The sequence below is a fragment of the Bacillus rossius genome, chromosome 3 (assembly GCF_032445375.1).
Source record: "Bacillus rossius redtenbacheri isolate Brsri chromosome 3, Brsri_v3, whole genome shotgun sequence".
NCBI lineage: Eukaryota > Metazoa > Arthropoda > Insecta > Phasmatodea > Bacillidae > Bacillus > Bacillus rossius.
The window spans coordinates 124,226,292-124,250,112 of NC_086332.1; the positions used below are offsets into that span (position 1 = coordinate 124,226,292).

Below are 23,821 nucleotides of genomic sequence, written 5' to 3' on the forward strand. Positions count from 1 at the left end.
GTCAATGTGAAACAATATACTGAACTTCCTTATGTGAACAGGAAATCGATACCATTTCAGTTCTTGGAAGAAAGAAAACACATTTACCCTGGGTTGTACAAGATGGCACTCAAATATCTCTGTGTACCAGCAACTTCGGTGCCATCCGAAAGAGTGTTTTCAAAAGCTGGTTTACTTTGCAACTTACGTCGTAATAAACTGGACCCAAAGAAAATTGATAAAATTTTATTTTTGAACAGCTACTTACATGCCAAAGTAAAATAGTTTTATTTCTTTTACCATATAGAGATCAACTACTTAAAGGTGTCTGTCCTCAGTACTGTAATGTAAAATGCATAGCTGCCAACTCTTACGATTTTTCCGTACAGTGTACAATAATTGGCCCTATTGTACTATTGTACGATCGTGTGTGTGTTTCTTACGGATATCATTACTTTTGGAGTGTGGTTCGTTGTTTGGATGTACCGTATTAAACCGCGCACAATTCTTCGTAAAATGTGTGCTCAGAAAGCAGGGTGACGGATTATTCGAAATTTGACAAAGTTGCATGGCAACGCCGCATACCACAAGTTTTGTTAAGCTCCAACGTTGGGAAACCTGCTTTTAGTAATCGGACGATGGACATGTTGAACGTGGTCACTAGTTAAGAAAAGTTTGTAGTTACGGTCATTTACGGTTGCTAATACCATGGGTGTGTGTTACGAGTGTTTGTCATAAAAATAACAATCATGGCAACTGTCAGCAATCCGAAAAAGAAAACATATAATCAAGTGTTTTTAGAATGTTACAGCGAACAGTATCCTTGGGCTTCTCGTTCACGAAGTGGAAGTAATTTTGCCCGTTGTACTATTTGTGCGTGTGACAAATGTTTCCCATGGCGGCAGAAATTATCTAAAGGTTCATGAAGGAACAAATGAACATAAAAGAAGTGCTTCGTGTGATAGCAGTGCAAATAAAATAAATTCCTTTTTCATCAGCACTCAAAGTGACGATTATAGTGTGATCAAGCAGAATGTTACTCCACGTCTTTTATTATAGAACATAACTTGCCTCTATCCGTCGCTGATCATGCAGGGCTTTTATTCAGGAAAATGTTTCCCAAGAGTGAAGAGGCCAAAAAGTACGGCTGTGGACGCACCAAAACAACAGCAATTATAGGTGAAATGGCAGCTGAATGTCAAAATTATCTTGTAGGTATTTTGAAAAATACTTCATTTTCTATTGCTACTGACGGTAGCAATGACGATTCTAAGCTGTATACATTAGTAGTGACATATTTGGATGTAAAAGAGTCTAAAGTTGAAAATGGTTTGCTTTCAATTGTTTCTTTGGAAAGTGCAGCAACCGGAAAAAATATTGGAGAAATGTTGATTAGGACTCTGGAAAGCTGTACCATCCCCATCAAGAACTGCATTGCACTGGGTTCAGATAATGCTGCAGTATGGGTCCAAAAATGGTTTTTCTGCTTTGATGAGAGATAGAAATGAAAATATTATTGTTTTGGGTTGAGCATGTCACTTGTTACACTTAGCAGCAGAGAAAGGTTCCACAGGACTGCATGTAATGTTGACGAAATTCTTCTGGACCTATACTACTACCTATAAAAAAGTTCTAAGAGAAAAGACAGGCTTCAAGACTTACAGAAGCTGTGTGATGAAAAAACCAAGAAAGTTTTAAAGCACATTTCCACACGGTGGCTTTCGCTTGGTATATTTCTTCAAAGGTTAATGGTTTTGTGGCAACCACTATTATGGTTTTATAAAGAAGAGGTCGACAGCAAGTGTGCAGCCCCATCGTCTTCATTAAGTTTGTTCAAAATACCAAAGAAATGTTCAAGCGGATTGGTCAATGCAACTGCTGTTGGCAAAAGTGATGCAAAAGTGGTGTCATTTCTTTCGCTGAGGTTCTGAAAAGGGCTATGTTTTAGTGGAGCTCAGTGGAGTACACGTTTAGTGAGTACATGGACATGCTGCTTGTTTACGGGGAAGCTAGACAAAATGGACGAGCCGCCCGTCGTCTGTACGAAGAACGATATCCGGGTCGTGGGATTCCAGCTCACCATGTTTGCAAGACTTACTCAGCGAATGCGTGATACTGGTACATGTGCCGTCACAAGACCAAATGCTGGTGCTCCATGCAGGGTTCGTACTCCCAGTTTTGAAGATGATGTACTTCAGAGATTTGAGGAGAGTCCGGATACAAGCACAAGGGCAGAAGGTTCCGATATGGACGCTGACAAAATGGCTGTTTGGCGATTTCTTCATGAGCAACTCTTGTACCCGTACTACCTTCATAAAGTGCAACACATGGTTCCGGCGGACTATCCTCTTCGCATGACTTTCTCGTTGGTACATTGGAAGAGTATTGAGGAACCCCGAGTTAGCGGTTTTATTCAGCGATGAAGCCAAGTTCACTCAAGACACTATTCTCAATTTTTACAACAGTCATGTTTGGAATGATGTCAATCCGCATGCAACGTGTGTTACAACTCGCCAGGAATGTTTTTCAGTTAATGTGTGGGCCGGTATTGTTGACGGCGTACTCATCAGGCCTTTTTTTCTTCCGCCACGACTTACCGGCGCCGGATACCTCCACTTCCTTCAGAACGAACTACCAGGTCTTCTTGAAGAGGTTCATTGCGTGTCTGATGTGTGATGTGGTACCAACATGACAAGGCACCACCTCATTTTTCCCTGCAAGTGCGAGAGTATTTAAACCAAACATTTCCAAACCGATGGATTGGACGAGCGGGCCCTGTCGCATGGCCGCCAAGGTCACCGGACCTAACCCCGTTAGATTTCTTTCTGTGGGGTCATGTAAACCGGCTTATCTCGCTACGCCAGTAGAAACGGTAGAAGAGCTTACACAGCGAATCATTGAAGCGTTCGAAATCATAAGGTCGACTCCAGCGTATCCATGAAAACATGATTCGCCGTTGCCACCTCTGTGTCGCTCAAGGTGGGCGTGTTTTTGAGCCGTTGCTTTAGGCTGTCACGTTGTTAACACTTATGCAACAATTTCAATGTTGTGAAACAAAGCCGAAGCTGTGATTGATTTTAGAGTGAAATTAAAATCTGTGCCACGATTTAAAAGGTTATTTCTCTACTCGAATGCCTGCACATCCACAACATAACACTCTACAACAGGTTGTCTACGCTGACTCTTTCTGGGGCTACAGGGGCTTAACGCGTTTCCGGCAACATGTTTATTGGCAAAAATGGTTGCAAATAATAAGAGCTTTCTACCCTCAAGCGTTGTAACATGAATTTTGATACAACCTGTATATTAAAAGTTTTAAATGTTTCTGATTTAAACGACGAGTCGATACATGAATCTTCAATCAAAACACCATCATAAAATTAAACATCAAAATGGGAAAAACAATAACAATAATGCTATGCCATGAGGGACGTAGACTTTAATCTGGAAAACTAATTAAAAAATTCTGAGGCACAATTTAGTTGCCACTGTGGTCAAATTATGAAATGAAATGCATAAGTACGCCGTTGGTGTTCGTGTAAGACGAGCTCAGGCGTGACGGGTTCGTTTGCCACCCCTCCTTTCCCACCGTGGTAGCGGAAGTCTTAGGATGCGCAGAGGAAAATCTTAGAACGCTCTTTTGTTCGTTGTCGCATTATACTACTGTAGTAGATTCTCTGAAGTATGGGGATAAGGATGTATTCTTATCTTCTGTTAGAAAGTTTTATTCTACAACATGTGACTATATGATACACAAGTTCCCTTTGAAAAGTGATGTTTTGATGCATGCCGAGGTAGTAAACATCTCAATCAGCACAGCATCTTTCTCAAGTGTTAAATTTTTTGTGGAACGATTTTCAAAAATGTTGGGTGTTAGTGCAGATGATTTGCCTAGAGAGATGGACATATTGCAGTCTCAGTTTTGTAGATTTCAGTTACAAAAACTAACCCCAGAAATTGAGCAAGAGAAAAGGATTGATACCAAATGGTATTTGGTTGGGGAAATTGTGTCTGCAGATGGCATTCGTAAATATGACAAACTTGCTAAAGTAATGTTGGGTATACTGATAATTCCCCATAGCAACACAGAATGCGAGAGAATGTTCAGTATGGTCACAAAAACCAAAACTCAGTTTCGACCATCCCTTAGTGATGAAACTTTAGGGAAACTACTGACCATTAAATCATCACAACGTGGATCTTGTTTTGAACACAGTTTTAATTCACAAACATTGAAGAGGGCCAAATCTGCAACAAAAAAAATGAAAGAAGCTCTACTGGAGAAGTAAAAGTAAAGTCATATGGATACATTGTGATTATTTTGAGTGTAGACAGTAATATATGCTCGTGTTACAAACTTTTAAATTTTCATGCTAAAGTTAGGCCATATTGTAGGATAATGAGCTTAAAAACGGAACAAACAGTGAATTATGTACCTCAAATTATTTTGGTACCATTTGTTAAGTTACGTCATAAATTAAATGGTTCCAATATGTGTCTGGAACAGCAATTTGAAGAGACAATTGGTGAGTCTATAACTCAAAACTTTAATTATTTTTTAAGTTAACAGTTTCTTTTTATTTTTGGGAGAAATTGCACGGGGGGGGGGGGTGAGTGTTAGATGATCCTTAAAAAAAATCTCCTGAATTTTTAATTCTGGGAGGTGGGAGGTCTGCATCTGGATACGCATCAGTGATGATAATGTACCATCATTAAGTTTGTTGCGCCAGTCCGTTTTGGTAGACTTCATCAAAGAAAATTCTCTTTCACAATCTGCGGTGTGAGCAGGTAGAGACAACACAAAATCCACGAGTGAAGAATATTAACAAATTTGTTCTTGTGTCTTGTGTTTATTAAACCTGTCTAAGTAAACTAAGAGTCAACTTGTTTGTTCTGAAGTAACTGCCTGTACTAACAGACTGTTTACTTACAATTTCCGGCATGGAGCAATAGTTGCCCTGATTCACTAACCTCGCTTGTCCAGTACTGCAAAATTTATAATTTAATTTATATTTTATCTGGCAAGCTTTTGCCGTGGCTGGCCCTGTACACAACAGTTTGTTGCGTATTTGTTCGGCCGTAAGCTGAGTTTGTTGGATTTACGTAAGGGTTTTTCATTGCCTGGTGTGACTTAAGTCTATTCTGTAGGCTTGCTTCACTTAATTTGAAATGTGTATTGTTCAGTTTGAGCATTTGGTCATTGCCTAGGTCACGCAGCTCCTGGCATTTTCTATCAAGGGTAGTCTTATAACTTCATTTTCTGTTGGTGAGCACCCACATACCCATGTCTGGTTGTCAGAAATATGTTATATAAGGCCATTGTTCGTGCACTGTTATTTTATGAGACACTTATAGTCTAAATATGATGATGCACAAGGTAATTTATCTTAGTGACGTCATTTAATGGGTTTATGGTGTCTTGCCATCAGGGGTAAGGCTGTGGCCATTTTACTTCTTATATGTAATTTTTTGTGATAAATATCCAGTCATGTTGTATGTGTTAAATGTATTGATGCTTAAAGTTTTATCTCATATCCACGTGACTTAGCCTATACAGTACAACCCGGTTATAACATTCCCGTTTGTAACATTTTCCTGCCTATAACACCATAATTTCATGGTCCCGTCATTTCTCCATTTATCAAAATGCTTTAATTTCCCGCCTGCAACAATATTAAAATTTCTACATTCCTGCCTTTAACGTTCAAATTTGCCTTGATAACTGCCAAATTTTCAAAGTCATAATTTAGAGCGAAACCATAGCTATAAAATACAGCACGCATATACAAACATCAGATGTTTACATTTGTGTAGTTCACCATAGACGTGGTACACACGCACTCCACAACTTGCACCGGATCGACTATCAATATGGTGTCCTGTTCGCGCTCGTTAGCCTATGACTTGTTCCGTTATACTTATGATGCACATTTTGTGCACTGATACATGGTCGGAAACAGTGCTACTGTATTCTATGGTGCTGGTTTTTGTTTCAAAGTTTTAACACCTTGAGATGGTTAAATGTTCTATAGATAGATTCACGGCTTTTGTTTGTGTTTAACCTTTACAGTAATTATTTTTTTTCACTTATTGTAGTCACGGTCGTATTTAATTAAAATACGCCGTATTGAAATTTTATTCAATATATTGCACGGCTATGATGGCCGATAAATATAAGCGAAAATCATATTCTCTAGTTGAAAAAATTCAGTTTATTAACCAAGTGAACAGGAACTCCAACAATATGCGTGTTGCGATTGCAAAAGAGTTGAATATTTCTGTTTCGACTCTGAACTGTATCGTACAAAACATTTTTTGCTTTAGCATATTATTAAGTATTATCTATAAATAAAATTAACCAATTTTTCACTCTATTGCTGCACTTAGTGTATTACTCCTGTACTTTGTGTTGTTTTACCTATACTCTTTAATTTAATCAATCCACGCGTAATTTATACTAAGTGAAGATATAATTTTATGATTTCCTGCTTATAACATTTTTTTAAGTTGGTCCCTTGGAGAATGTTATAACAGTGTTGTACTGTATTTGATGGTAACTTTAGTGAATGAATTTATCTGCACTTTTGAATATGTGATCAGAGTATGGCTGCCAAAGAATGCTTCCACAGTCTATTTAACAGTATAAAACAAACTGATATGTTCTTGTAGAGAACACATTGCGGTGGTTCATTTAGTACGATTAGTGTTTTATTGTTAAACGGTGGCTGTCATCACCAACGCATCATGTTCACGTGCAAAAATAAATATCACATTTTACAAATCTCTTCCCAAGTTAGTACTATACTTTGAGATGTTGCAAATCCTTCGTCATTTATAGCAGTGGAAGCAAATGGCAATCATAAAGACACATAGTCGTGACTAAGAAGAACCTAGTACAAAAGCATTGCAGTATGTTGTAGTATGTTACTTATATTTTATGGAATAGCCATTGGATAAGATAACTATATAGTCCTCAAGATTTAAAATAGTTTTCCAAAACATGATAGCAAGGCACAGCTTGACTGGAGGCAGGAAATAGTCAGCTTGATCAGCATAATTTATATTCTCAACTTCTCAAATATCCCTGGAAAAGCAACATAATGTAGGTGCCACTTAGCAATTGCATATGTAACATGTCACCCTTTTTAGTGGTGTGATGTTGTACGAGGGTTTTGTTTTTTCAACCTCCGAGCGGCTGTAATAAAAAAACGGGAATGAATTGGGAAATTATTTTAATGCCAAAAGAAACGTACATCTTTACTCTATTTTTCCACATAATCACCGTACAGATTGAGGCATTTGTTGTACCGATGCACCAGCTTTCCAATACCTTCTGCATAAAATGATGCTTCCTGCCTATTCAGCCACGTTTTAACAGTGCTCTGCAGTGTGATTACAGTTTCATTTCTCCATGGCATGCCCATTAATCGATACCCTAATCGCTCGTACACGAAACGACACGTCTCGTATTGTTTACCCCCTTCCACCAACCATGTGGAGCGGCCAACTCACACCTCAGTTGTGTTTGATCACCCTCCTTACAGTCCGGATTTGGCACCGAGTGACTATCACCTTTTCCCCACGTTGAAAGAGTGGCTTGGAGGACGACGCTTCAACACCAATGAACTGCAGAGCACTGTTAAAACGTGGCTGAATAGGCAGGAGGCATCATTTTATGCAGAGGCTATTGGAAAGCTGGTGCATCGGTACAACAAATGCCTTAATCTGCACGGTGATTATGTGGAAAAATAGAGTAAAGATGTATGTTTCTTTTGACATTAAAATAATTTCCCAATTCATTCCCGTTTTTTTATTACAGCCGATCGGAGGTTGAAAAAAAAAACCTCGAATTAATAATTTAGTAGGTTATTCTTCAGCTTAATGTAACAAATAATAATCTTTGCCTTCAAGCGTGCAGTCTTTTATTGTGACATAAGTTTGCCTAGGTAATGCTGGCTGACCGCTTTGGCCCAGCTGGCTACTATGATGTCACTGCATTTTTTCCAGCCATTGCATCTCATAACCACATCATACACACTTGATTTTTACTTGTTTTGAACTCTTAAGTAATAAAAAATAATACAAAAATACAATTTTTAATTGCACTTTTTCTGTTATCAATTGGAACTCATTTATAAAAATAAATTAAGAAATAGTATATTTACTAGCAATAATCACGTAGTAAAATGACCTTAATTGTGATATAATAAGCAATGTTACTGTGTTTGTGTGGTGAACTGCTGTGTATGTGATGTAGTGTAGTTGTGATGAGAGAAATTTGCGCTCTGCTGCAGATGTGTTCCTGGTCTCTCGCGAGGTCGAGTGTTCGCTGGCTCGTCGCGAGACTGCCAAGTGTCTGGCCTGGTGCCACGATAACCGCTCCAAGCTGCGCAAGCTCAAGTCCACTATGGAGTTCAACCTGCGTATCCAAGAGTTCGTGGAGCTGGTCCGTGCAGATCGTCGTGTGGATGCTGTGAGGTAACTCCTGTGTTATTCACCTGGCTTGGTTGGTTGAGAGTCTATGTTATGGTATAAAAGTTTATTGCTGGGAATGATGTGGAATTGTATACTTATTTCAGGCATAAGTGTAGGTCTTGCTTGGTGTGCGAGGTATAGCAAGCTATTGGGACCATATAAAGCAACAACTCAAAGAAATGAGTGAACATGTGGAAGTTTGCTACTCTCTTGTGAAATAAATTCAGTATTTTCAAAAATTTTATTTCATATTTTATAATAATTTATGAAAAATAATACATTCAGTTATTCCTAGAAATAATTACCTTCTTGAAATACGTAGGAACCTTAATAAATTTTTTTTAAAAATTTGTAAATTTGAAGAAAATGTGCTGAAGGTAAACTATTACATTTTTTTTTTAGAGTGCAACACATTGTAATTATGTGGTTAAGCACTGTACCACTTGGCAGCGCATGTCTTCTACACAAGGTAGCCGAGCGGCTGGAACTTGAGATCAGAAGCAGTGTGCTATCGCTTCGAGCGCACAGTCGTACCTGCTGTTCAGCAGCCGCCCAGAAGTAGCCTTCCACCCCCTGTGGCAGCTGTCCCCCACCACTATGCTCTATGCTTCGCAACTGGCCCCCTTACCTTTAACCAAGAATATCGTATGAATTGGGTGTGGAGCTGGGTGAGTGGGGAGGGGGGGGGGGGGGTTGTTTGTGATTTTTATAAATGCGAGAAAAATAAAACTCAATAACCTAGGCAAAAAACTAATTAGAGCAGATCTTTAACTGCTGATAGTACTGGATGATTTTATTGAACAAGAGTTGCCTTTCTGTCTGGAGTAGTGAACATGCATAATAAAAATGCTGGCCTACTGAAGTATACCAAGTACTAGACAAAGCTGACCATGGGGTGTGGTCGGGTCTGCGAGCATGCAGTGGCGTCTTCCCCCTTCCCCTTGTGGGCCTGTGGAATATACATTGTTCTTATTTTGCACATTATCCCTGACAAAAATCAACAGCAATTATTATCAATGTTTACGTTTTGGTTTGGAGATCTTATTTATTTTCAAATAGCAAAATATCACCCTTATTCCATCATAACTTGCAAATATTTTTCCAAAAAACAGACAATGCTCAGCAGGTAGTCCTGTGCCAATGTTAAAATTTTGGAATACAAATACAAATTGTTTATTATTAGAGGTGGGACGATACCACACTTTCGATACTCGATTCTGTATTGTTTTTTCAGTTCGATACTTTCGATACTCCAGGGAAAAATATTTTCCCATTAAGTAACAATTATTACAATACAGGCCTTCCAGACCTCCTACTTTTCCTACTTTTGCTAAATATGTCCTACTTTTCCTACTTTTTGCCATCATTTGCCAATTGAAGTGTAGTCAAAGTATCCAAGTAGGTAAGTAAATTATTTTCATGTCAGCCCAAATGAAGATTAACTGAGGGGCACTTTTCTTGGTGCTCAAGCCCTATGCTGTTGAAGTACCATGCTATAAATTTAATGTAGTAGTGGGTAGTGCAGATAATATTGTTTGAAATAATGCTTCTAACTTAAAACTTGTTTTTTTTTTCCCCCTTACAACGCTATTATCAAGGCTTTGTTAATTTTTTTATTTATTTTGTCTAACGACTGTTGGTGGGCACAACGAAACGACAACACAACGCAGCAAGTGGATTTTAATATGCTGATATAAAAATTATTTATTCTAAATTACCTACTTATGTTTGTTCCAGGTATATAATCTTGTGTAACCAGCCAATATGCCTAGTCACAAAACTTTATTTTCAGAAGACTGGTTGAAGGTTAAAGACTCAAATGGTGTTGTTCTGGAAGAATGGTGTGAAAAGACTAGTTCAAAATTTGAAGCTTTTTGCAAGTTCTGCAAGAAATCAGTGAGATGTGATAATAGGGGGTTGAGTCAGATGAGTCATTCTGAAACAAAACTCCATTCATCTCAAACTCGAGATGTTTTTAGTGGAACACAAAAACAGATACAGAAGGTTGTTGTGCAAAGTGGTCCATCTGGTCCTACATCATCAATTTCATTATGGTCACAAAAAGACAGTGTCACTAAAGCCAAACTTATCTGGAGTTTAAAAACAGCGGCTTAAAACTTAAGTTATGCTTCATCAAATTCTATTGGTGATACATTTAGGGAAATGTTTCCGGACAGTTCAATAGCTCGAAAATTTTAAATGAGTAAATTGAAAGTGTCTTACATGGTTTCCGAAGCCACTGGTCCATATTTACATTCTCTCCTAGTAAATGATCCAAACAGTTCCTTCTCACCATTTACTCTTGCATATGATGAACTGACAAATAAGCAGATCAAGAAGAAACTAGATATCAAGATAAGATATTGGTCTATGGAAGACAACAAAGTGAATGTTAATCACTTAAGTACTCATATCATGGGGCAAGCAAAAGTTAAAGATATTACAGAGTGTATAATGAAGTCAATGAATGAAAACAACTTGATGCTCAAAGATCTTGTAACATTGGGTAGTGATGGTCCAAATGTTAATAAAGCAGTGTTTGCTGCTATTTGTGAATGTAAGAAAGCTCTTGATTTACCTTCTCTTTTAGATATAGGAACATGTCCTTTGCATTTTGTTCAAAATGCTTTTGGGAAAGGTGTCAGAGAATTTGGGCAAAAGGTAGTTGATTTAATTATTGATGTACACATCTTCTTTAAGTTGTCTCCTCTGAGGAAAGAACAGATGAATGAGATTCAAGTTGATCTTGAACTAGATGAATTGTCTTTCCTAAAGCATGTTGAAACACGGTTACAGTCGCACAGAGAGTCATAAGCCAGTGGCCAGCTCTGAAAAAGTATTTCATCAGAGAGCTTCTAAAGCGAGATAAGACTTTGTCAAGCAATACACGATACACTAGAATTTTGAAGTGTTTGAAAGACACTCCTCTGAAAACTCTTGTTCAGTTGCATTTATTTCATTGTTTATGCTTCAAGACCTTTCGAAAAGTTTCTTGTTTTGTTTTGGAGAGAAGAACCTCTAATACATGTGCTTTATGAAGAAATGTGCACACTTGTAAGAAGTTATTTAGGATGTTTTGTAAAAACTAACGAACTGGAAAAGAGATCATTTCAGGACATTATATCATTGTAGTTTCCTTGTTCAGAGATTGAATTGGACAGCACCGAACTATAAGTTGGCTATGAGACAAGGAAAGTTTTGGATAAGATGAAAGAAGAAACTCGGACAGTTCTTCTGTACTCGATGAGGAAATTCTACCATAAGGCTATGCAGCATGCCATCTCAAAACTACCATTTGGGAATCCAATAATACGAAATTCGTCTTGTCTCAATTTAAAGAACAGGCATGATATTTTGTCTAGTAAAGCTATGAAAAGTCTTGCAGAATCTGTTCACTTAGTTCCATGTGTGGATTTAGATGCTATTTGTGATGAATGGAAAATACCGTATTTACTCGTGTAAAGGCCCCCCTTTTTCCCCCAAATTTTCGACTCCAAAAAAGGGGAGGGGGCCTATATGCGAATTTGGAGGAAAAAATAGATTTTTATTTTCAAGTCGTGCGTCTTTGTTCTAATGAGGGAGGGTGGGGGAGGCAGCGACGTGGCAGGAGGGAGAGAGAGGCAGCGAGTCCGCAGGGGGGAGAGGCAGCGCTGCGGCAGGGGGGGAGAGAGGCAGAGGCGTGGCTTAACCTTCCCTCCTGCCAGCTAGCCAGCCAACCAGACAAAGGAGTGTTAGAATCCTTGACCCACTTCCCTTCCTCCTTCACTTCCCCTCTTCTTCTCCGACAACACTCCACATCAACACGGCAGCGCAGGAGTTCGGCTTTCTTTATCTTTATGTCGTTTGAGATAGGACTAACTGCTTACATCTGGCATGCCTCACGACGGTCCTACTGAGAACGGACAAACTATAATACCAGTCTCTGTATCACTGCCGCTTACAAAATCACCTCCCGCCGCTCACAATACATGGCTTGTTGTTTGATGCATGCCAAGCTGCCCTACCCTCAGATAAACCCAGAAAAACACGTTTTTAAATTTTTTCTCAAAAATGTTTACAAAACAAGGAGGGGGGCTTATACGCGGGCGGGGCCTTTACGCGAGTAAATACGGTACTACAGTGTGAGAATATCCCAGAAGAGTGGTATGTTGAAGAGGAGAGTGGTGGAGAACATTCAAGTGAAAAGGAAGAATATTCTGAAAACATTAGAAGCACAAGAATGGATCACTGCTGGGGGAAAATTTTTTCTTTACAAAATTCACTTGGAGGAAAAAAATTTCCAGAATTAACAAGGCTGGTAAAACAATACTTGTTCTCCCCCATGGTAATGCTGATGTCGAGCGGGGATTTTCTGACACCAGTAATTTCCTCACATCAAACAGATCGTGTCTGTCAGCAGCGGGTGTGAGTGGGCTTCAATCCACCAAAGATGGGCTAAGAAAATTCAAAAATCTTCCCCACAAAGTTCCCATAACCTAATATTTCATCAGATAGGGTCAAGTAGCATACAGGTCGTATCAAGAGAGAATTGCTCAGGAAACACTAATGAAAGTTGAAAAACTAAAGAAGAAAGCTGAAGAAAAAGAAAAACACAGTAAAGAACATGAAGAGAAATGAAAAAGAGAACATGAATGTGAAGAAAAAACACTAAAACCCAAAGAGAGCATACAGAAAGAAAAAACCCTACGGAAGAAAGAGGAAGAAGTTGACGAGTACATACAAAATTACACTAAAAATGATGGAAGAAGCTAATAAGAAATGCCTTGATTAATAATGATATGAAAGGAGCGAAGATAGGACAAACCATGCTAGAAGCTTCAATTAAGAAGGTGGAAGAACACAAGTCAAGCTTAAAAGGAATACGAGTTGAACAAAGAGAAGTGGAAAAGAACAAGCAAACATTACTGGAATATTTCTCAGTATCTTCCAAGGAAAAGAAGTTATAAACAAGTTAAAATAAAATAAACTCTTGGCAAAACATTTTGTGGTTCAAATCTGGAAAGGGTCTTGCATTTTGTAGTATGTAACTTGTTTTCATTGATATGTAGGTATATATTTTTTTGAGATACAATGATAGTTTAATGAACATTGTATTGCAAAATTTACTTTTTGCATTTTCTTTTACAATATTTTATTGTTTAATTCTGTGCCAGATTCATATTTATCTACTATTATTAAGTTTTCAGAAAAATATGTTATAATATGGAACTTGTGTTAGGCTCATTATATTATGTTGTTTTATATTTTACATCTAAATAACAGTTACATTAAACTATGGAAATTTTACTATAACAACTAAAGGCCATACATCCAGGGTGAACTCAACTTCTTAGGAATGGTCTACATTAGGATATGGTCTTAGGAGTATGGCTTTTATTGTTTTTGTGTTCTGGGGTTTTAGTCAAAGCTTTGTATGCCTTTGATTTTATTTCAGATTTAGGAACAGTATTTTTAAATTCTATTTTAAAATTGTGGAAGTCTAGGACTACTAATCAGTTTCCAATGATATTACTACCAACTAGTTGTAATCTTCTAATCATAATAGGTTCAGAAGTTGAGTTCAGCTTAACTGGCCATTTGGTTGGGGTTATTTAAAAAGTAATAAGTAATAATATGCTTTATTTCCTGTTAAATCATAAGACTTGTATTATGGCATTGCTAGAACTATATGCCATTGAAAAATTATGCGAAAATAGGTCTCCTACTTTTGCCTACTTTTTGATAAAATAGTCCTACTTTTCCTACTTTTTGGGTTGGAAAAGGTGCTGGGAGCCCTGCAAATAACATAAATTAGTTTTAAACTATATAAATTCAATCTATCATACCAGCACAATGTCAGATTAAACTTAAATACATAATGTGTAAATAATTGCATTATATTAATGAAAAATATGAATTCATCGTTATATAATTATACATATAATAAAACCACCAGAAATGTAAAATACAGTCCATAATCAAGTAAAGCTGACATGAGAAACAGTGGCCTTACAAAATGTTTGAAGTCCTTTCTTGGAGGGGGGTAAAAGTCACCAAGCCTAAATTAGAAATAAAAAAATTAGGCTATTGTAAAAAGAAAATTAGAAATTTTTGCATGTTTGTTTCATTTTACAAACAACTTTATGCAGCAGAACAATTTTCAATAAAATTTTAACTTGAGAAACGTAAAATACAAAACAATCAGATCATAAGAAAACAATAACAAACGGGTATATTCAGTTCAAAGATTATTGAATGCACAAAATATGAGATCCGTGCCTTGGTAAAGCGCGTGCACCATTTTCATAATCATTGCTAGTTTGCGCCACTAGGCTCGCTTGGTGCTGGCCATAGATGCTACTAGCGAAGTGCACAGTCTTCCTGATACTATCCATATCTATGGTGCGATAAAGTTATTTTCTTACGTTTGCAAAGGTAAACAATGAACGTTTTTCAAAATAAAAGCATTAATTAAAACGTAATTTATCAGGAGGAATAACAAAAGAATTTGTGAATTTTAGGACTTTTCCGCTTCGTAAAAACGTATGAAACGGGAAATTAATGATTTTATATGTGTATGTTCTGGGAAAGTAAACCATTGTAAATATAGTACTTTCGGTGGGACCAAAATTAATCGGCGTATGACACTGGAAATTGTATGAAACGGGAACGTATCATCGAGGTTCTACTGTAGTTGTATTTTGTACGATGGCGACTCAAAACTTAATTCAATACAAATGAAGAAGCATTCCGGTATCAAAAAAATGTATCGAAATTAAAGTTTCGATACTCGATACTTTGCGATACCGTCAAGTATCGAAGGTATCGAGGTATCGAAGTATCGAAGTATCGAAGTATCGAAAATCCCATCACTATTTATTATTCGTATTCAATTCGACTTTGAATACTAACACTTAAAATTAACAAATATTCAATTGGTAATGAATATTTGTTATAGCATACCTGGTGAGTTGGTCAAGTACCTGTAATGTCTTAGGAGTACACGAGTCTTGACAGACTTCAAAACTGCGGAGAGCGTCGAGAAAACTCTTTAAACGAAAGGGTGGTGGCACCCCAGATTACAGAGCAGCTTTATGTGTGTTATGGCAATAATAATAATAAATGTAAGGGCAAGGATCTGATCTTTTTTTTTTGGCTATGTTTATTAGAACTTATTTTAAAATTGAAAGAATGTGCTTCCAAGTTGCACATAACTGCAGTTACAAAAATGAATGACGTAAAGGAAAAATACACACGGTGTTATCGCATGCCAGATCATCCGGCTAGCAAATAGAATTGATCTAGGATGAACATACATAGTTCTTTAATACTTAAAGAAATGATTTGGGTACTGAAATATTGTGTTAGTTCCAAAGAAATGTTAATGTCGAAGATTCGTTTACTGAAATAATGCCTCTCAGACACAGACTGATACTCGAAGGAATTTCACATTCATCGTGGCAGCCATCTTGTGACCACAAAAAAATCAAATCAAATCAAATCAAATCTGAGATTCAGATTGTGACCACTCACTGTCATCAGTTTATGAAGTAGATTGTGCATTTTTTTGCCATTTTCGTGAATGCTGCTCTTGTATTTCATCTGAAATGCAAGAAAAGCATTTACTAATATCAGAAAAATATAAATAGTATGCTGACATGTTGAAATTAAGATTTACGAACGTGCAACATTGGCCTAGCTTGATTTGCGTGTAATTTCAAACATACTTCAATACAGTACCACTATTGAATGAAAAGAGAAAAGGAAGCTTTACAAAACGTAATAAAGGCATAGACTGTAATATATACAACAATTCTATATAATTTTCAAACTAATTTCAGTATAGTATCTACCTTTGTTGAATGAAAAAAAAAAAATCTATGACTGCAAGTATGTATCAAATACATTTCAATACAGTGCCATTTTTTAAATTTCTCGAATAAAAGTAAATAAAATCGTTTCGGAAATGTTTATCTGAAATAATATTATAGATGACTATAATGCATGCACTAGCGACTAGGAGCTGTAATAAACCATGAACGACAGAATACGCACGGATAAAAAAAGCAATTATTTTTATGCTGGCTGAAAAGATAAATACCTGTGTTACTGCTGGATTCATTTTCTCTTGGTATATATGATGTGTCGACATCGCTGTTATCTTTATCTGAACCAGAATCATCAACAAATTTATCTGCAGTTTCCCGAGAAACATCCATATCATATTTCAGCGAAAGAAATAAGTTTACTTATCACATGCCACAAAACAAATACGGCACTGCGCAATCTAATGTTGAACGAAAGACTAGCAGTCAGCAAGTGACGCATCGATGTACAAGAAAATCGATACAAGCTTCCTGAGTCAACGAATCTGTAAACTAGAGCCACAAACGGACTTGTAAAGAACTAAAAAAAGACCCAGAATAGTCGGCACTCGTGCAAGATGCGAGAGAACGTATTTAAAAAAAAACAGAAATATGGGGCTCGTATAGTATACGAGTGCCGACAGACAGTTTGAAGTACTCTGCTCATATCACGTACGAGTGTCATCTTGAAAGTGTTAAGATCAAAAATTTAGGTTGATTTTTGCTATTTAGGATACAATTTTCCTTAAATCTGTGCTGGAAATAATCTTACTGAATAAGATGTTTTTTGTTTCATCAACCTGGGATTCACCATATTGAATTAATGCAAACCCGTACAAACGCAAAAATCAGCATGTTTTGTAAAACACAAATGTCTGCCATTGGAATTCAGAAAAGATAAAAAAATTTAAATTAGTGTTTTTGTACTCTCTAATTGTGCAGGAATCAACAAATAAAAAATCATTCGATTATAAACTGGTCAAGCAACCACATTTGCAGCACTTGACACGGAATGACCAACCACATAATTTAATGGATGTCTGAAATTAATAGGGATGGCTGCTATTAATAATTTATCAACAAAACGATTGGCCTAAACTTTATCCATACTATTAATACACTATTTGATATCAAAATTTTCAAAAACTATATTAAAATAAAATAAAAAATTATGTACAACACTGTGGCTTACAAATTATAATGCTTATTTTACATAGACTACCTATATCTATACTAATATTATAAAGCTGAAGAGTTTGTTTGTTTGTTTGTTTGTTTGTTTGTTTGTTTGTTTGTTTGTTTGAAGGCGCTAATCTCAGGAACCACAGGTCCGATTTGAAAAATTCTTTCAGTGTTGGATAGTACATTTATCGAGGAAAGCTATAAGCTATATTATATTATCAATTACATTAGGGATTCTTACTAAAAGTCCAATAAGGTAACCCAAGGTGTAAAAAGTGACCCGAAAAAATCCTTGCACAGCGTGCGCTGCGAAACCTATTGATTATAGAACAAAACAATGTGCTACCACTGTGCAGAACATATAATTGTCTTCAAAAAATATTGCGTAACCATATGTCTAACTATTGTAGTTATCTCACAATTAGTGTTTTCTTTTATTTTTTTTTATAATTAAAATGCTGTTGCTTCAAAAACTCTTTATTGTGTACCTTGGTATTAATCCTTATCAAAATAAATTACTGCATATTCAAGACAAATTCAATACCTTTCTAGAACTTTTTGAATTATTCAATTTGGACGTTTCATTCAAAAGAAAAACTTGATATTTAAAAAGTAAGCATTAGTGTTGTAGCCAAATAAGTATTAAGTATTGCACGCGCATGTGGTGGTCATGAGGGGCGAGGGGGCGGTAGCCTCTGCGAGGTACCATGCCGCGCGACTCACTCGCGCGGTCGGCTTCTTACGGAACGGTTGTGCTTAACGAACAACTTTTTTTGTAATACTTCTTAGACAAATTTTTTTTGTTTGGTTACTTTTTAAATTATCTTTAGGTTTTGATTTTGGCGTATTAGGCGATATCTCATCATCGTATAATACTTTAATTAGAATTTGTAGTATTTAATTATCTTTAGGGTATTGTTTTTTTTATTTTGTAGTATTAGGCGATATATACTTATAATACTTTCTAGATATAATAAGTTTTGTTTTAGTTTAGTTATTTTTGTGAATTCCAGTGTCTAATTAGACACACAAATTAGATTTTGATGTATTTCAGGGTAATTCTTCTACCGTGTCTCATTGTAAAATAATTACTATTTTTTAAGTAATAATTTAATACCTCATAAGTTTTGATTATGTAAATTATTTATTTAGTAAGTTTTGCTTTTGTTAATTTCCATTGGGAAATTACAATTTAAATTTTTTTTTAAGATAAAGAAATGCGTAGAAAGATACCCCAACTTTCTCGACAGTCTGCCACTGCAAAACGACTGCGACTCATGCGCAGCAATAAGACAGGATGAACAAAGGCAGAGGTTGGCTACTCAACGAGCAATCGCTGAACGAAACTACGCTAGAGAAACAAGCGTTGAATGAACACAACGTTTGGCTTCACAAACAACTCGAACTTCGTCGAATCGACAACGGGAATCAAGTCTTGAACGTTCTCAACGTTTGGCCTCACAAAATTCCCTAACGTTAGCAATTAGGGAACGGGAATCAAGTGTTGAACGTTCCCACCGATTAGGTCAACAAAATGCAAGATCAGCAATGAATAGAACTCGCAGACAGCACAATGTATTGAATTCTGCTTTTGCTTATGACTTTAACTTTGACTATGCTGTGCTAAATTATGTTGATATTGGTAGAATGGATAAAATATGCAATCAATGTCAAGCAAATAAATGGAAGACTGAAGCTCCTGGTCAGTGTTGTGCTGGTGGAAAAATAAATATGCCAAAAATCCCTGAACCAACATCAGTTTTAAAGGACCTGATATCAGGATCACACCCTTCATCAAAACATTTCTTAAATCATTCAAGGCAATATAATTCACTTTTTCAGATGACTTCATTTGGTGCCAAAGAAATTCGAGAGGGGAACTTTATGCCCACATTTAAAGTGCAGGGACAAGTTTATCATTTAATCGGTAACTTACGGCCGGATGAAGGTGCACAACCAGAGTTTTTGCAAATATATTTTGTTTCTCATGCAGATCAGGTATCTTTGCGTTCTAATTTAAACCCGACCTTACAAATTGAATTTATCAATGCGCTTCAAAAATATCTTCAAGAAAATAATACGTATATTCAAAGTTTTAAATACAATCTCGAAAATAGACCAGTGAGTGATTTAAAACTCATAATTCATGCTGATGTAAAACCTGTCAACGATCATCGAGGTCGGTATAATGTGCCAATGGTAGACGAAGTAGCTGTTCTTTTGATAGACGGGGATAAAGGTCCCCGAGATTTTGTGTTGAATGCGAGAGATGGTCAACTTCAACGAGTTTCTGAGATTCACAGATCTTACGACCCACTTCAATATCTCTTATTGTTTCCATCTGGCAATGACTGGTATTGCATAAACATTCCACAACAAAATAGTGCTGCTAGATCTAAAACTGTATCATGTATGCAGTTTTATGCCTTTATATTCATGGTGAGAATAGGTGATTTCAACAGCTTACATTATTTTAAAGGATTATTTAATCAATATTGTGTCGATATGGTGGCAAAAATGATATCTGAGAGGCTTGATTTCATAAAAAGAAATTTAAAAAAATTGAAGGCTGAAGAATACATACATTTAAGAGATGCCGTGACCAATGATGGCAGTGAAGACGCTTCTAATATTGGTCAGCGTGTTATACTGCCATCGTCATTTACAGGATCTCCAAGATACATCAACGAAAAAAGTCAAGATGCCATGACATATTTCAGAAAGTTTGGAAGACCAGATCTCTTTGTTACATTCACATGTAATCCTGAATGGACAGAAATAAAAAATGAGTTATTACCCGACCAAAAATCATACGATCGGCATGATTTGGTTTCTAGAGTATTCCATTTAAAACTAAAGAAAATGATAGACCTATTGACAAAAAAAAAACATATCTTTGGACCAATTCAAGCTTTTGTTTACAGTGTTGAATGGCAAAAAAGAGGTTTACCTCACGCCCATATTTTATTATGGCTAGCAAACAAACCATAACCGGATTCCATAGATGAAATAATTTCGGCTGAAATATCTGACAAACAGCAAGATCCCGTACTTCATAATAATATCGTCATAAAAAACATGATTCATGGTCCCTGTGGATTTCATAACCCTACGTCACCATGTATGATAGAAGGCATATGTTCTAAAAAGTATCCTAGGCATTTTATTTCTGAAACACAAACTGGTGATGATGGTTACCCAACCTACAGGCGTAGGTCTCCAGATAATGGTGGAAACACGGGTATTGTTCGTGTGAAAGGAACAGATATGAACGTGGATAATAGGTGGGTGGTTCTTTATAACCCAGTCTTATCACGAAATTTCAATGCGCATATCAACATAGAATTTTGTCAATCGGTCAAAGCTATTAAATATATTTGTAAATATATTCATAAAGGTTCTGATCAAGCCTTATTTTCATTACAGAATATTAACGATGAAGTAGAAAAATATTTAAATGGTTGCAATATTAGTTCATCTGAAGCATTTTGGAGAAGTTTCCAATTCTCCATTCATGAACGCTTTCCTGCAGTTATTCATTTAGCAGTTCATTTGGAAAACGGACAAAGAATTAATTTTCATAATAATGAAAATCTCCCAAGATTGGATAAACAATCCTCCTGCAATGTTTATAGCGTTTTTCGATCTGTGCAGAAGAGATGTATTTGCTAAAACTCTTTTGTATCAAGGAGTACCCCAATATTACACATGGGAAAGAAATACATTTTCCAGAAGGAAACACTGGCAAGATGTTGATGGATTCCCAGGTGTAAAAAAAGATACAGCTTTGGGCCGCGTGTACAATGTGCATCCGACACAAACGGAATGCTTTTATTTGAGGATGTTATTGCAACATGTTCGCGGTCCAACGTCATTTGAAGATCTTAGAACCGTCAATGGTATTATTTCACACACATATCAAGGCGCTTGCAAGAGTTTAGGTTTACTGGAAGGAGATCATCACTGGGAAAATACTTTATCAGACGCTGTTTTATCAGAGTCAGCCTCAAAGTTAAGAGAATTATTTACCATCATCCTCATATTTTGTCAGCCATCTGACACATTCGCGTTATGGAGTAAATCTCGTAATGAATTCTGTGAAGATATTCTAAATAGAAATTGTAATAACTATCAGGAAATGACATTACAATATAATGATACTATATACAATGAAGGACTTATAATGATTGAAGATATTATTCATGAGATGTGTGATAAATCTTTAACTGATTTTGGACTTCCAGCATCAAATAGGGATAATTCAAATATTAATATGGATCCGTTGGAAAAAGCATTGCGGAAACAGTATGATGTAAATAAATTATGTGATTATATTTCTGAAAACGAACCTAAGTTAGTGGATGACCAGCTGATAGCTTATTATTGTGTTTTGAACAGTGTTCGCTTAAATGACGGGAAGATTTTTTTTTTGGATGCCCCTGGAGGAACCGGCAAAACGTTTGTTACCAATTTAATATTAGTTAAAGTTAGGTCTCAAGGAGAATTAGCTTTGGCCGTAGCACCATCGGGCATTGCAGCGACTCTATTAGCGGGTAGACGCACCGCTCATTCAACTTTTAAACTGCCTTTGACTGTTTCTTTGCAGAAAGATAGCATGTGCTCAATCCGTAAAGGTGTTGATTTAATAACATGGGATGAATGCACTATGATTCATAGAGCTCATGTAGAGGCTTTAGATAGGACTCTTAGAGATATCAGAATCTCTAACAAAATCATGGGTGGAATCTCTATCATGTTTGCTGGTGATTTTCGCCAAACAATACCGGTGATAGTCAGGGGAACTAGAGCTGACGTGTGAAGTCTTGCTTAAAATCTTCCCCATTATGGAAGTTTGTTTATACCCTAAAGCTATCTACAAATATGAGAGCACATTTGGGTGGTGGTAGTACAGAATATCATTCAAAGTTACTTTTAATGGGAGACGGGAAGGTACCTTATGTCGATAACAAAATTGAAATTGACCTTGATTTAGGTGAGAAAGAAACTAGCATTGAAGACCTAATCTCTAAAGTGTACCCAGATGTAGTCCATATAGAAAACAAAGACTACCAATGGATGTGTCAAAGGGCAATATTGGCAGCTAGAAACAGTAGCGTTGACGACATCAATAACATGATCCTGGGTAAAATTCCAGGAGATAGAGTGAACTACAGGTCCATTTATAAAGTAATGGATCAAGAAGATGCGGTACATTATCCACAAGAATTTTTAAATTCTTTAAATCCGAGTGGCCTTCCCTCACATTCACTCAAATTAAAAACTGGCTGTCCAATTGTGCTGCTAAGGAATCTTAAACCACCAAATTTATGCAACGGAACCAGACTCCAAGTAAAATTCCTTCGCGATAACGTGATTGGTGCTAACGTATTGACTGCTCCAGCAGTAGGGCAAACAGTGCTGATACCTCTGTAGCAGCAAACCACTGTCTGATTACCATTTTTGTTTTGCTGTGTGGATCTTTAGGTTTCACAATGTTATTAGTAATGAACAGAAACAAGGTGTGATTCCGTCTGAAATATAATTACTCCATACTGAGTAAACTTACAGCAGATACAAGAGAATATTAACGTACAATATTAATTACATTCTTAAACAGTTCTCAGGTATATTCAGAAAGAAAGAAAAAAAAATTATGGGCCGGCTGTACATGAAATTATCAAAAGTTTCATTTACTAAAAATACATAAACCAATAAAAAAATACAAATATATTTAAACCATCCCAGTTGAGGTATGTATTTAAAGTCCAGAAATTATGTTTGTATGATTAACTTTGTTTGACGGCGTAATTTAGGAAAGTTCAAAAAAGGTTGAACAATACAGTAGCGCCGGACGTCGAGGCTTCGTTTCCCGGAGCTCACGCGGGAACATGATGCCAGGGCGCCTGTGTACCGTTGAGGAAGGGAGATGAAAATGCTACTTCGGCGTCCGGCTCTCAGACCCTGTCTGGAACAGTCCGAAACAAAACTGATCAGATCTTGTACACAGACAGTATACGGGGCAGAAAATGCCCGGAAAAGTTAAGGGGAGGTTGAGGAAAGTCGCGGATTGTCACTCACCAGACAGGAGAGTTGGCTTCTATTTACCGATGCGTCACCAGCCAGGAACTGGATCCCGCGAATGCGCGGATGGACGCGGATGTTTTCTTCATTTCAACAGAAATAATTTAAAAGAAAAATAACTATTACTCTTGTACTAAGCAGACGGACTAAACTACTTGAAAAAGATTATAGGGATAGTATCCCTTATTTAGGCGACTACATAGTCGGTTGCGGCCGGATGGAAGTCTTGCAGTGTCTCGTCGACTCGCCGATAATCGCAA

General features: G+C 36.8%; 1 protein-coding gene across 1 annotated transcript in view; it reads left to right on the plus strand.

Annotated features, from left to right (window-relative positions):
* The window catches only part of LOC134531224 (E3 ubiquitin-protein transferase MAEA), a 136,375-nt gene that overhangs the window by 45,512 nt on the left and 67,042 nt on the right, over positions 1-23,821 (plus strand). The window contains exon 4 of the mRNA XM_063366896.1: positions 8,274-8,457. Coding sequence (XP_063222966.1) covers positions 8,274-8,457 — 184 coding nt within the window. The remainder of the gene's footprint in view (positions 1-8,273; positions 8,458-23,821) is intronic.